Source organism: Zerene cesonia, chromosome 29 (genome assembly GCF_012273895.1).
Source record: "Zerene cesonia ecotype Mississippi chromosome 29, Zerene_cesonia_1.1, whole genome shotgun sequence".
Taxonomy (NCBI): Eukaryota; Metazoa; Arthropoda; class Insecta; order Lepidoptera; family Pieridae; genus Zerene; species Zerene cesonia.
Genome location: NC_052130.1, coordinates 534,405 through 548,012, shown reverse-complemented (window position 1 = coordinate 548,012; position 13,608 = coordinate 534,405). Strand labels below are relative to the sequence as shown.

Genomic DNA, 13,608 nt, shown 5'->3' with positions numbered 1-13,608 from the left:
TAGATATAGATTCGTTTTCATGGATACGTTGTTTGAGTAGATACCTATACCACAGATTATTAAATATGTAATACTTATATATTGGATGTAGATCGAAATATTTCGTATACGTCTGAACAAATAAGAAAAAAAGTTTTTTTTTCGTTCAAGCAATTGGGGATAATATATGAGTTATTTTTATTCACAAGATGATGGCCTTTTAAAATCGAAATTTGCTTGAAAACAACGCAGTTGCTATAGCAACGTTCAACAATTCCAATCAATTTTCTAATATTTATTTTACAAGAATGGCTTGCAACGAGAACGTAATAAAAAATATAGCAAACGAAATAGCAAGAAATTGCCAAGCGCAAAATGTTACGGTCGACCCCGAGTTCGTTATATATTTGATTGATTTACTTTTACTAAATCCGAAATACGGAAAGCTATTTGCACGAACTATTAACAGAGACAATTTGGAGTTTTTCGTCACCGAATGCGTTTCTATGCTTATAAGTAAGTAGACTTTACATAATATAACTCTAGTCATTCGATTATTAGGATCTAGAAATCTAAATAAGAAGTAAAATCAGCTTGTTTTCGTAAAAAAATGTGTTTTCTCTAAAATAATGTTGAAAACAACATTAAAATTATGGTGGTCACCCACAGTGCCCTGCACCAGAAGGTGCGGATCCAGTTATGAACTAACGCTTATGAATCAACAGGCATAGTAATTATCTCGTCTGGGTCATCATCAGCCCATTATTATTCCCATTGCTGGGACACAGCCTCCTATGAGGGTTCAGGCCATAATCCACCACGCTGGCCAAGTGCGGGTTGGCAGATGTCACTTATCTTCGAAGTTTTAATTTGGGCATGCCGGTTTCCTCACGAGGGTTTTTATAAATTAAATAATCAATTTACTTCTTGCACGCTTGCCTGGTCTCGAAAACCCGACTTATCCTCACGACTGAGCCAACACTCTTTTTTAATACTTTTATATATATGTAATTAGCGGTCCCCGGCTTCGCCCGTGGTAAATATATAGCCCTAAAGCCTTCCTCAATAAATGGGCTATCTAAAACTGACAGAATTTTTCAAAACAGTCCAGTAGTTCCTGAGATTAGCGCGATCAAACAAACAAACGAAATAAACTCTTCAGCTTTATAATATGTTTTAGTATTAGATTTTTTAATCTGGCTGTCCTATCGAAAATCGTATTTATAATAACCTAGAATATTTATTTGATAGCTTTATGTGAATTAATTGTACTTGGTATAAAAATTTAAATAAAAAAAAAATAAAATTTCAATGGTTAACAACACACTGCCATTTTAATTTTAACCGATTTTACATTTAAGAATGTGAAACATCAATAAACACACTGAAGATGCAGTATACAATGCAATCAAACTACGACAAGCTGCAAGCCCTAATCGACAAACATCTGGATTCAATCAACAATTGTCTCCGGCCGCTCGTCAATGAAATACTGGATGAGGATCCTGATGATGAAGCCGCTTACAAGAAACTGTTCAGGAAAATGTCCATTTATATTATATTGGCGAGTGGTTTGGGAAACCCGGGCAGTATTGTGGTACGTAAAAGATATTAATATCTCTTGATTATAGTTTAAAAATAATAAAAATATATATTAACCAAAACTAATCTGCCTTGGAATTATCAGTAGGTACTAAACCAAATTTAAATGGGACCACACGGCAGGCGATAAAACGAATCATCTAAATCGGTTCATCCAGTCAGGTTGAGGTAACGAAGCCAAAAAAAGGCGACTCCATAACATCCTTCTTTTTTGAAGTCGGTTGAAAAGTAAAGCCTGACTTGAATACGTGAATACTAAGGGCAAAATAAGGCGTTGATTCGCCGTATAATAAATTGAAATTCCAGAAGTACCTAGGTCAATACTTGAGATCATTCCAGACCACAGAGTAAGTAATGAACTACGTATTCCAGACTTTAAAAGAAGGGATGTCAGCGTTGGAGAGCGTATTTTCATTGGACGATCTCCGAATATTCACAGCGTTGCCGCGGAACGAGAAATTGGTGCAGTTGAATTATTTGATGCATGTCGCCTCTGGAGTGCGGCTTTTTAATAGAGACTGTAAGAAAGGCGGTGAAGGCATACCGGATTGTAAGTAAACTGATAAATTGTTATTGTATAACCTATAGTTCTCGACTCAATTCTCAAGTATTTTATTAAGATTCATACAAAAAAGGACGTAGTATATAGCTAGTATACAGCTTAATTGAGGATAGATTTTTTGCAATTGAAAAAATAAAAATGGTTATGATAAATGAGATAAATTTAATTGAGTTGGGATGACATTTTGATTGATTGTATACCGTGTAACTTCAGTCTCCCCGTGATCACGCTGTGTAGTGTTCGAAACGACGGGTTAAACAATGTAACGAAGAAATCGCGTTTAAAATCCGAAATAAAGTCTTTAATTTCTAAATGTTATGATACTCGCATAAAATCAAACACAAGAAAATTATGTAATATCTTATCTAACTATATAAAAGCCTAGAAAATCTAACTATCACAGTGCCCTTCAACCTCGTGGACGCTGGCAAAGCGTGTCTGGCGTCGCTGTCAAACTCGCTGATCGCTGTAATGCAGCGCGTCAACACGCTCACCACGGCCATATCGGACGCGCTGTGCGTGCAGGACGAGACGGGGAACGTGCTCATTGATATACCGGCTAATAGCGCTGTTACTGAGTTAGTTGGGGTTATAAGTATGCTATATAATAATATTCTATAGGATTGGTAACTTGATACGATGTAGGTATTTACTCAGTATACCTTTATGTGATAGTGGGCAACTGAGCTGGTTGTTCGTCGGATGGTAAGCGATCACCAGCGCCCATGAAAATTCGCATAGATAGTTCCTCTGCTTTGCCTTTCTTAAGGGGCAAAGGTTAAGGAAAGGATGACTGGAAAGAAAGAATGGACCGTGAAGAGAGGTTTCCGGAGTACACAGATATTAACTATCAATGTGGAGGTGAGAAGGAGATGAGAATATAATATACTAGACGCTGGTCCCGGATAACAAGATTTCTGTTTTATCCCCGAGGGAGCATTCAGGATAAAAAGTATTCTATCACCTAAGCCAGCTCATACCCTATCTGTATACCAAATTTCATCAAAATCCGTTCAATAGTTTGATTGTGATTGACGGACACACCAAACAAACAAACTTTCACATTTATAATATTAGTGTGATTTGAATAGGTGATAGGTATACCTTACTAGCATTTGATGAACACTAGCGAATTATGTACTAGCGGTCCACCCCGGCTTTCTCGTGTGTCATAAAAAGCATAAAGAATTTTTGAAATCAGTCCAGTAGTTCCTGAAATTGTACTCACTGTAATTAAACACATTCTAGAAAGGACTACAAGCAAATATTCGAGCTACTAGCGTTCAACCGTCAATATGAGCTGTACATTCGCAAGCTGTTAGCCGACGTTGAGACGATGGTGCAAAGCGGAACGCAGCAAGTTGAGAAATTCCGCTTGGTACTGGAGGAGCTACACGCGGCCGTTAAGTATAAGGCCGCTGTGCCTATTGTCACTGTATTTGTAAGTTTATTTCTAACTGTAAAGTTTATTCTATGTGAATTATTGTTCTATAAAGTACCTATCTACCCCTCTTATTTAAGCTGGCAAGATTATCGTAAACCACTTTATATTTGATAGAAAACACTACTTCAAATAAGACTATAAGTTGCCAGACGAAAAAAATCTCACGTACCAGAGTTTGTTTCCCCAGCCTCTCTTCTCCCGAGTGTGGAATGTGTGGCGTTCGATGCAGAACATTATGTACCTGGTGTCCACCGTCAACCGGCTGATGATAAACCTTGGGCTAATACAGGAGCAGATGAAGGTAAAGGAAGCACAAATTTAATTATTTTATTAATTTAAAGGTATGAGTTTTTAGTACATATTGTTTAGCTATACCACGTTGGATAAAATATAGATGAATACTTACCACGTATATATAAGAATACCATTACATTTATTTAAATCTTGACTAATTCTGGCAAATTTAAGACGTATTAGTTTCTTTATTGATAATCGGCACAAGCATTTCAATCCAGCCAGTTTTTTTGACAGCTCTAGCATAAATAAAAAAATCAATCATATTTAAAAAATTCATCAGCTTAATAAAAGCTTAATAAATCTATATTTTTTATCATATAACCTTGTCATGTTCCTGGCAATTTAACAACTTTATCATTTTAATGTTTTCACCAATGAACTTTACCAGCATACAACATCTAGACTTTGCCCAGGTACCCTACGGTCTGGTGCAGTCGATGCTCAAAGGGCGCGCGGTGCTGTCGGACCAAGACCGCTCGTCCCGCGTGAGCGTCGACGAGCGCGTCTCGCTCGGCTCGTTCCGCAACTACGTGTGCGCGGACGCCGCGTGCGCGGGCCGGGAGCATGTGCGCGTGAGCATTCCTTTTGTAGTGTATCTCGATATTATCCTGGAGGGCTACTACATGTTAGCGTGGGTGAACTGAAGGTTCAGCCTGGTAGCTTTGTTTAGGAGTCCATCGTGGATAAACAGTGTGACGCGTAATTCATATGTATTAAGATTTATTGATATTTTAGATAATCAGAATCGTGAAATGCCTCACTAATTTACACCTTAGAATATTGTGCTTTAGAGTGACAAAAAATCGGGTGTTGTTAGCTCGAGATTAGTGAAATCAATCTTTGCTGTGGAGGATATTTAAATATATTTTAACGAATGAAATAAAGCTTTAATTATCCCTGTATATAATTTTCAATAGACTTGAAAAAAAGGAGAAGGTTGTCAATTGCATTATTGTGACCAGCATATTTAAAATAATACTCAATTAATTCAATGCTAAAATCTATATACTTATAAGATCGGTGTCAAAATACTCAGTCAATTTCAACTGCCACAGTTCCTAGGGTTTTGCGCGTTGTGCCTGAGCGTAGGCGCCCTGGTGCCCAGTAACATGAAGATGGGCCTGATCAAGAGCAAGGGCTACCGGTACGGGTTCTGTTCAGTTAAGATGGCCGCGAGGTTCAGTAAGGACCCGCAAAGGTTAGTGTCTTTGAGATGTTTCCGTTTCATTCTGTTAGAATGGCTTTTTTTGTGTGAGCGGGCAAGTGCTGATGGTTCGCCTGATGGTAAGCGATTACTACCGCCCATGAACATTCGCAGTGTCTATTCGAATGCGCTACTCGCTTATTAGGGGTAATGGATAAGGAAAGGATTGACGATTGGAAAGAAAGAATGCAATGGGAAGGGTGAGGAAAAGGAAATAAATCATATTTTCACAAAAATATTGTCCCCGTTCGCTAAGAAGATAAACCAAAGTACAAATATTTTAAGCTACTAATTTCGAGTTTTCTCAATTGTAGATTTCCTGTTGCTAATTGCTATTGAATTTAATCCTTTAACCATTTAACTAGCTCAAATGCTTTGATCATTTGCGATTTTCAAAGTAACTTGACCTAATCGTGTATCGGTCGAATGGCAAGGCTTCTTAGGCTTTCGAAACTCTGTACAAACCACAGATAACATAATACCATGTTATGCATATAACTAAACCAGAGCCTCAAATAGTTCTGAAATACTTAAAACTTTGAGCTATATTCTATGGCTCGTTAGAACGATAATGTTTCAATTAGTTTTCTTTTAATGAATAATGAAAGATACAGAGGATTTAAGTTAACATTAACAACAGATACGTGAACGAAGTGTTGCAATATTCGCGCAACAATCCGCACCTGATCAATCTGCTGAGCATTGCGGACGCGGTGCACGCGCTGCGGCACGTCGACACGCTCGTCGTCAGGACGGAGCCTAAGAGTTTGTTTTGTTTGGATGATTATTTTAGGATTTTTCCTCATCAAGCCTCAAAAGGAGCTTTCATTAAAATAGTTTCGGGTTCTGCACGTATCGGGTTGAAATTCATATTCGAACAATATGTTCGTCTGAATATTTTATGTATTATGCACCTAGGCATGCTTAAAGCAACTATTGCATTCTATGAAGCATGCTTAGTCGATACAAAGAATGTGACAAACTTGTAATTAATATTAGGTTTTGTTTAAATTAAAAAAAAAGAAAATTTGCAAGCATGTGTTACTCTTTCACGCAAAAGCAACTCAACGGATTTTGATGATACTTGGCAATAATGTATCTCATGTACCAGAAAAGGTTCATCCGCGATTAAAACCTCGTTATAAAATAATAATTGTCTTTATCATTCACAAGCTTTTAACACAAGTTTTTTCGTATGAATTGTACAGCGAAAGTATGCGATAAAGACATACAGACAGAAGCTCACCCAATAGATGGTTACATCGAGAAGAATTACACCTGGGATTTGTGGGAGTGGAAACGACGTGCCTGCCAATGGGTATACTATAAATATAATTAGACTTAACATAAAAAAAATATTAGCTTTATGATAGTCTATTTTTTATCTGTGGTACAAGTCTCTTGTAGTATAATACCTGTTACTACTTCCTTAAAAAATATTTAAATTCTTAGTTTTATCACAGATAACATAATAAGGTACTGTTCATTGTCATTCTTCACACAGACAGATGTCAAAAATTGGCGCGAATTTAAGAACATAAAAACGACGAATTGTGTGTATATATTTATAATAAAACTTATCCACAAACTTCAATGAAGTTCGGCCTTTGGACTATATCCGTTATTTTATATATTTGTCATTTCTTGGTATTTATTATAAATTTCAGGCAACAATAGTGAACTGCCAAACACATTCCACACAAACGAATTACAGTCACCTGCGCTCCGAGATACACTGTCAAACGTTCGAGCCGCGTGACAAATGCCTGCAGACTAAAAAGGATTGTGGGATCAACACCATCCCCAATAACGTGTTCCTGTGGGGGTTGCGGGGGCAACTGGGATACGGGCAACATTCTATGGAGTTAGTCGGAAGTTGTGCGGAAAAGAAAAAAGGTATGTTTTTTTAGGGAATCGTAAGTTGATTCTTTTATGCAGACTGAAAATTTAATTCTTACTGTTCCCTTAATAATTTATGGCTATACCCAATAAATGGGCTCTGTCAATGTCTAGTCCGTGAAATTTAATTCGTCACTAAAGGATTACGAAATGACAGTACAGTATTGTTTTCATATATTTTCAAAGGCATATTATATATATATATATATATATATATACTTGATAGTCGAAAAAGCTAGCGCTCATAGTGGAAGGAAAGGATGGACCCAGGGTTTTCCCCGCATAGTTCTTACGTTTTGAAACTATATCTATAACAAACTTCATCCAAATATGTTGAGCGGTGCTTGAAGTATAAATAGAGTATCAACAAAACTTTTTTTCATATAATGTTCAAAAGGATCTTCAATCACGATGATAATCTGTTCTACAATTTGAGGGTAGTCTCTAAGTGTTCTAAAAGTCATGTACACATTTTGTATTCAAGCGCAAGTTGTATCAGTGTGCAGTTGGCCTTGCATCACGAGCGATGACGTCACCAATTCTGAAGATGAATAGCTTTTGATTTTTTTAGATTAAATATATTCATTTTAGAGTAAGTGTTTTATTTCTGCATATGTGTATGTTTGTAGCCTTTAAATGTATTTTATATTAAAGCCAAAACTCAATTACCGATCAAAACCACGACTGGTTTTTGCAGTCTGATATCAGATTTGTCCCTAGATAGTGTGTATTACTGGAAAATTAATCATGAAATCTACATAAACAAAGTATGGCTAAAGTACTTCTAAAAGCACACACACACACAGCTGCACCAATCTCCATTTCTCTGAAAATTTCATTCTCATAATCAAACATTAATTCAGTCAACAAGACTTCATCAGAAGTGCTTGTGCATCATCAACATACACATGTTATTTATTACTAAGGTATTAAGGTTCAAAATAAAAAACGACACCGATTTAAAAATTTATTAACAAAAATTATAATTTCCATTCAAATCTATACTAGCCTACTTACTCTATACGTTAACGTATTATATCCGAAATGGACGAACAAAAATACTTTCTGTACCAATTTTGAGTAAATGCGACATTTAGTACAGACTTACAGAATACTTCTTAGTTTTGTTTACAGTCGCTACTCGTTTTGCAAAACTCAATCGATTTTTATACAAATAAATGCGAAATAGTGTTCCGTTTGTATTTCCTTCAAACTGCTATAAACCAATGTGTTGCCATGATTTTTTTACAAAAAGATTACCTCTGGGTATCACTCAAGCAAAAACCATTATTCTTTCATATCCTTCACAAAATAATCGAATTTCAAATTATAATAAATCTTAGTGTAGACAATTATAGCGTGTTAACTGTAAACAATTTATAATAATTTCACTTGAAATACTTTCTTTGCTATATATATGTGGACACATTAAGTAATACAGATTATAAAACTGTTCTTTCAACACTCGTTCTGTACTAAAATGTCACAAAAAATTCGCGTCCATTTCACTTAAAATTATCCTGCGTATTCTTACACGATTAATGCTGATCATATTCGCATGACATCTGCATATGCATACCTCTGTAGGAGCGCAAACATTTGTACGAACATACGAATGTTTGCACGAATTAGTGACCCGCATATGACGTGTCGTTAAAGAATTCGAGCTCAGAATGCAAAACTTAAGCTATCAGCAACACGCTTGATTGTCTTCCGATTCTGCGAGTCATTATTGCAAAACTAAATGTACAGTAATATGCCTTGAACACATCTTATAGAAGGCGGTATTCACAAAGCGAAACGGGGTGATATAAGATAAAAAAAAAAAACTAGAAGTGTTCAAAAGTTGTCCAAAATATAATAATTAAATACAAAATAGACATACCGTATTAACTCCTCTTTTCACCATTATATTCTATTAGCTCAATTTTAATCGACATTCAACTTTAAGTTGTTGAACTTATCGCCTATGGTGTATAAATCCTGCTTGAGTTATACTCAAATTTAAGTGTAATTTGAGAACATGACAATTGAAAACAACACTCCGTTTCGTTTCGCGTCATTGAGATAATGTATAATCTATTTTAGACCTATTTTAGAACCTAAACTAGGTAGCGCTCAAACTAATCGAGCACAGATAAAGAAAAATATTACCAGAATTAAAAAAGAAAAACACAATGGCATAAACTTCTATATGGCAATACCAATTCGGTGGATGGACGTGGTTTTCACGGTGGTTCTATTGTCATGAATTATTTTAATGATTTTTACTTAGTCTCGACAAAAAGTGCCAAGTAAACCAACATCTTAATCAAACTAAGACCTTAAAAATTTGCACATAGCTCTTAATTTTGCTAACCTTAGGTTCTAGGATTCATTCGTGCAAAAAAAACTATGTTAGTAAAGTAACATTTAAAATAAAAACCGTCGACGACTCTCTTATATTTTATTTATATAAAATGCACATATATTTTGTACATGATTGCTATCAAAACTTTGGATTCTCTATTTACCAAATTCTCAATTGACTAAAGTAGAGTGTTGCCCTATTTGAAAAAAACCCTTCTAGTATTTTCTTTGTTTTTTTTATGCTTCGCACTACAAATTTTGAGTTGAGGCAACACTTTATTTTAGTGCTCAAATGTTAACCTACCTTAGCCTATTGATGTAAATATAATAGGAGTTTATAATACAAAGTACAATAATATATTAAGAGATATTAAACAGACTCAATATTTTGTATTTTTGATATACATATATTTTTTTGTACTAAAAAAAATATTTATATGTACATGCAGTGTTCCAAGAACCTTTGTTGTTCCCTATTTTTGGAATTCTCTTTCTACTACAAGGTACATTAAAACACTTAATTTTATAAAAAAAAATGGCCCAATTATTATTTTCCAAATATAAATACAATAATGTGATAATTCAATTTTCATAATAGCGTTCAAAACCGCGGGACAAACTGCCTACTGATTACTCAGCCGAAATTAACACAAAAAAAAAAAATTATTTAAATCTCTTAATATCACTTATGATTATATAAATTCCCATTATATTATTTTATTAACAAGTCCATTGATAAAACTTATAACAAGTCCACGTTTAAAACACCGTACCGTTGTACGTTTGCAATGGGGCGACTTTTTGTCGGATGCTATAAGAAATAACGCTACAATTTGTCATATTTTTTTGGTACAGATAACAATTCGCAGCGTTTACACTCAACGATATATGATTTATTGTATATATTTGAAATTTAGCCGCATCTTTCTACAATTAAAACGACATTTAGTCGCAACATTTAGATTTAACGACAATTCATCGTATTTGTTTAAAAAACAAACGAACATTTTGTCGCATCGAACAAGTATTTTTTTATCAGTATAACAATCCGATCCGATAATAATCATTGTTCTTTGATATTTTATTAACCAGATAACACAATTACACATTATAGACCTTATTCACAAGAGATAAAGCACTGTTTGCAATATCAAGCAGTTGAATGCATAATATGTTGTTTAAATTTAAGAAACATGGCGCTATCGCTATCTCACTCGCACAGTATTGTCATCTCGCTTACTCTTTCACGAGATACACAGTTTGTGGTAACTTAAAGATAAAAAAAAATTATGATCCTTTTAAAAATATGGTGTTATGTTAAATTATCTTTTGTGTAGTTAAATTTCTAAATGCATTTAACTGCTTAATAGAAAAATACAAAAAATTCAAGATAAATATCATTTAGAAGTAACTCCCCTTTTGAAAATGGGGGCAAAAATTGTAAATACATTTTTGATTGAAATTTCATAATATGATCAAAATATTTTACACGATTCAAACATGACGGATTTAAATCGAAATTTATGATGCAATTGTCTACTGTTCTTTAAAAATACCTTATCTAGGCTATAAAACATGCTTTTTTTCTTTTATTTTACACTGAAATTAAATCAATTTTGTTTAAAACTCCTTAATTTGCATTAAGTATAATAAATTATAACAAATTTATATGACAAGTTACTGTATATGTTGTCTCATTCTATCACGGAGTTATTCATTTAGTTGGAGCGAGATAGACTATAAGATATCCTTCTCTCTATCTAGCTCTAGGTAAGGATATTGTATCGAATTATATTCTATTGTATCAGACGGTTTTAACATATATTTGAAATCAGTTTTTTGTCTCTTTGATTTGCAAGTCATTTGACGTTCTGAAGAGACAGAAAACTGGCGATACGAGAGGTTTTAATCATAATTAATTATTTTTTTATGATCTTGCACATTATAAAAAATACAGTTTTGTTGCACAAAACTCGATTTAAATCCGTTAAACACTATATTTCCTCATCCTTTACAACAATTCACGTACTCGACACATTGTGACACTATCAATATAAGGCAAAATATCTCCGCTTACCTTTTGTTAAGTTGTCGTTACCTGAAAATATATGGAAATATTATAATTTTCTAATTTAACACCAACGCTCTAAACGGTGAAGAACAACACAGAACCGACATGTCGAAGAATCAAACGTGCGACGACATGTGACATCTGCCAACCCGCACTTGGCCGGCATGCTGGATTATTGGCTGACTAAACCCGCATAGGATGCCCGTGTCCCAGCAGTGGGCTGTTCCCATTGCATGGGCTGATGATGGTGATTTTTTTTAACACGCTTTTATTAGCTTATGTCTCTCCAAATGTTCATGGGCGGTGGTAGCGTTTACCATCAGGCGACCCACCAGCTCCATTGCCGACGGTGACATATCTCTTTCAAACTACCACCACCACTACTATTTTATGCAAAACAAGGAAGAAAATAAACAGAAAGGCTGCTCACATAATAGAACAGCGCTTGTCCCGCGGCTGCTGCGTGACGCGCGACTGTATCGGCGTCGACGTCACGTGTTTCATCGCTTCCGGGTCAGCCGTTGCGACGGGGGCGGTTAGGGGCAGGTCGGTGTTAATGCCCACTATCTGTAATGTGATCAATTCTTTCTATAATGTGTAGTTTTAGCAGGAAGCGAGACGGACGGCAACCAAACAAGCATCTGAAATGACACACACTACGTTTCTTACATCTTTAATGATACACACGTTAGGGGACCCTTTAAGAGGGGGGGGGAGGGGTTCCTCTTTAGTATAGTTAATAGTTAGCCTCATTTTCCTTACAGAATTTCTTGATTCGCTCACCACGCTGCAAGCCCGCAATAAAAGCTATGCAATAACAATAATTTACTGGTTATAGCAAAGAGAAAGAAAAGTGTAGCGTGTGCGCACAGACCTCAGCGGTGCTCTCCACGCACACGCGCTCCGCGCTGAAGCGGAACGGCCGGGCCAGCCCGCCCAGCCGCTCCAGCAGGCGCGCGCGCTTCGTGCCCTCGCCGGGGCCCCCGTGGCTCCCGGGGCCCGCCCCCTCCGCGGGGCCCGCGCCGGGGCCCGGCGGCTCCGGCTTGCGCTTGCGGCCCACCACCGTGCCGGTGGGGCGGGACGACTGCTCTGCAACGGAAACGTAACGTGAGAATCGCTGTGTTGGTGTTTCAACAAACAGAACCTCGATTATTTAAACCTTTATTAGCTCCACCTGTAGGTTTTGTGAGGATCCGACTTCTTTTAAGTAGATTTTTGCACAGTTTAAACTGATAGATTGAATTCTAATTTTGTACACTACGAATGTTATGAGTTTATGCTATCATCTTGATTAAAATCGTCACCGTGTAAAATTTATCTATCATAAAAGCGTATACATAAATACTTTTAAGCGTATATATATAGTTATAGCTATAGTTTTTAAATCTACATTTGATAGTTTTTTTAATATTAAAAAACAATCATACCGCTCATACCGGCGGTATTAGCGGTCCCACTATATCGCAGACTCGATGGATTTTTTGAAAGTGTCGGTATCGCAAAATCGTAGTTACCTATAGAGCTCATACCGCTGGTGTTGGGGCGCAGCGGGCTGGCGGCGCGCACGTCGCCGAGCCGCTTGTAGGAGCGGCGGCCGCGGATGCTGCGCAGCCCGCTCAGGTACGGGCTCTCGGCCGCCGGCAGCTCCTCCGACACTATGGACGTCTCCGTCACGTCCATCTCCATTGTCGTGTTGTTGCCTGGGTGGTGGAATAAGGATATTCAAATCAATTATATATGCAAACGTAGGCTAAGCGTCACAATGAGTGTAGATAATGCGATATAAAAAAACTCAATATGGAAATAGTAGCATCAAAGTACTTCTATATGACCGTGCGTCAAGTTTTTTATATTAAAACTATAACTTCCACTACTTCTAAATTCGAATAAGCTATTTTAATCTGATTTAAGGATTCTATGTTTATATGAGTAACTAGGTTCTGAGATATTTCTTATGATAAATTGGTTATTAAATAAGTTTGACGTGTAAGTAAGTTACCTTTTTGCAAGCGGGAGTCGAGCACGCTTCGGCAAGAGTTGGGCCAGCTCGCTGGGGAAGTACCATACTCCACAGAAAACCGGGGTGAAATAGCAAACTGCTGTGTTTCGTACGGTGAATGGGAGAGTAGAAAGCCAATTGCGAGGGTGGAGGACTGCGTGGTGTCGGCGGGCGGGCGCGCGCGGCGGTAGGGCGGTAGGGC

At 36.6% G+C, this 13,608-nt stretch overlaps 2 protein-coding genes across 4 annotated transcripts in view; one reads left to right on the top strand and one right to left on the bottom strand.

Moving 5' to 3' along the window:
- The first annotated feature begins 287 nt into the window (after window positions 1–287).
- On the top strand, window positions 288–7,565 carry LOC119837887 (cilia- and flagella-associated protein 206). Its single transcript, XM_038363670.1, has 12 exons — window positions 288–495; window positions 1,341–1,576; window positions 1,954–2,131; window positions 2,547–2,721; window positions 3,392–3,584; window positions 3,775–3,888; window positions 4,298–4,456; window positions 4,940–5,082; window positions 5,729–5,853; window positions 6,297–6,406; window positions 6,756–6,984; window positions 7,472–7,565. The coding sequence occupies exons 1-12, from the start codon at window positions 288–290 to the stop codon at window positions 7,540–7,542; spliced, it is 1,941 nt and encodes a 646-aa protein (XP_038219598.1). The 3' UTR covers window positions 7,543–7,565.
- A 376-nt stretch (window positions 7,566–7,941) lies between these two features.
- LOC119837759 (proteoglycan 4) overlaps window positions 7,942–13,608 on the bottom strand; it is a 25,162-nt gene continuing 19,495 nt past the window's right edge. For 2 of the 3 annotated variants that reach the window (XM_038363500.1, XM_038363503.1), the window contains exons 8-11: window positions 12,922–13,113; window positions 12,282–12,496; window positions 11,838–11,974; window positions 7,942–11,434 (exon numbers count right to left, since the gene is read on the bottom strand). In XM_038363500.1, the coding sequence (XP_038219428.1) occupies window positions 11,431–11,434; window positions 11,838–11,974; window positions 12,282–12,496; window positions 12,922–13,113 (548 nt within the window). In that variant the 3' untranslated portion in view covers window positions 7,942–11,430. The remainder of the gene's footprint in view (window positions 11,435–11,837; window positions 11,975–12,281; window positions 12,497–12,921; window positions 13,114–13,608) is intronic. The other variant, XM_038363502.1, reaches the window with a different exon arrangement.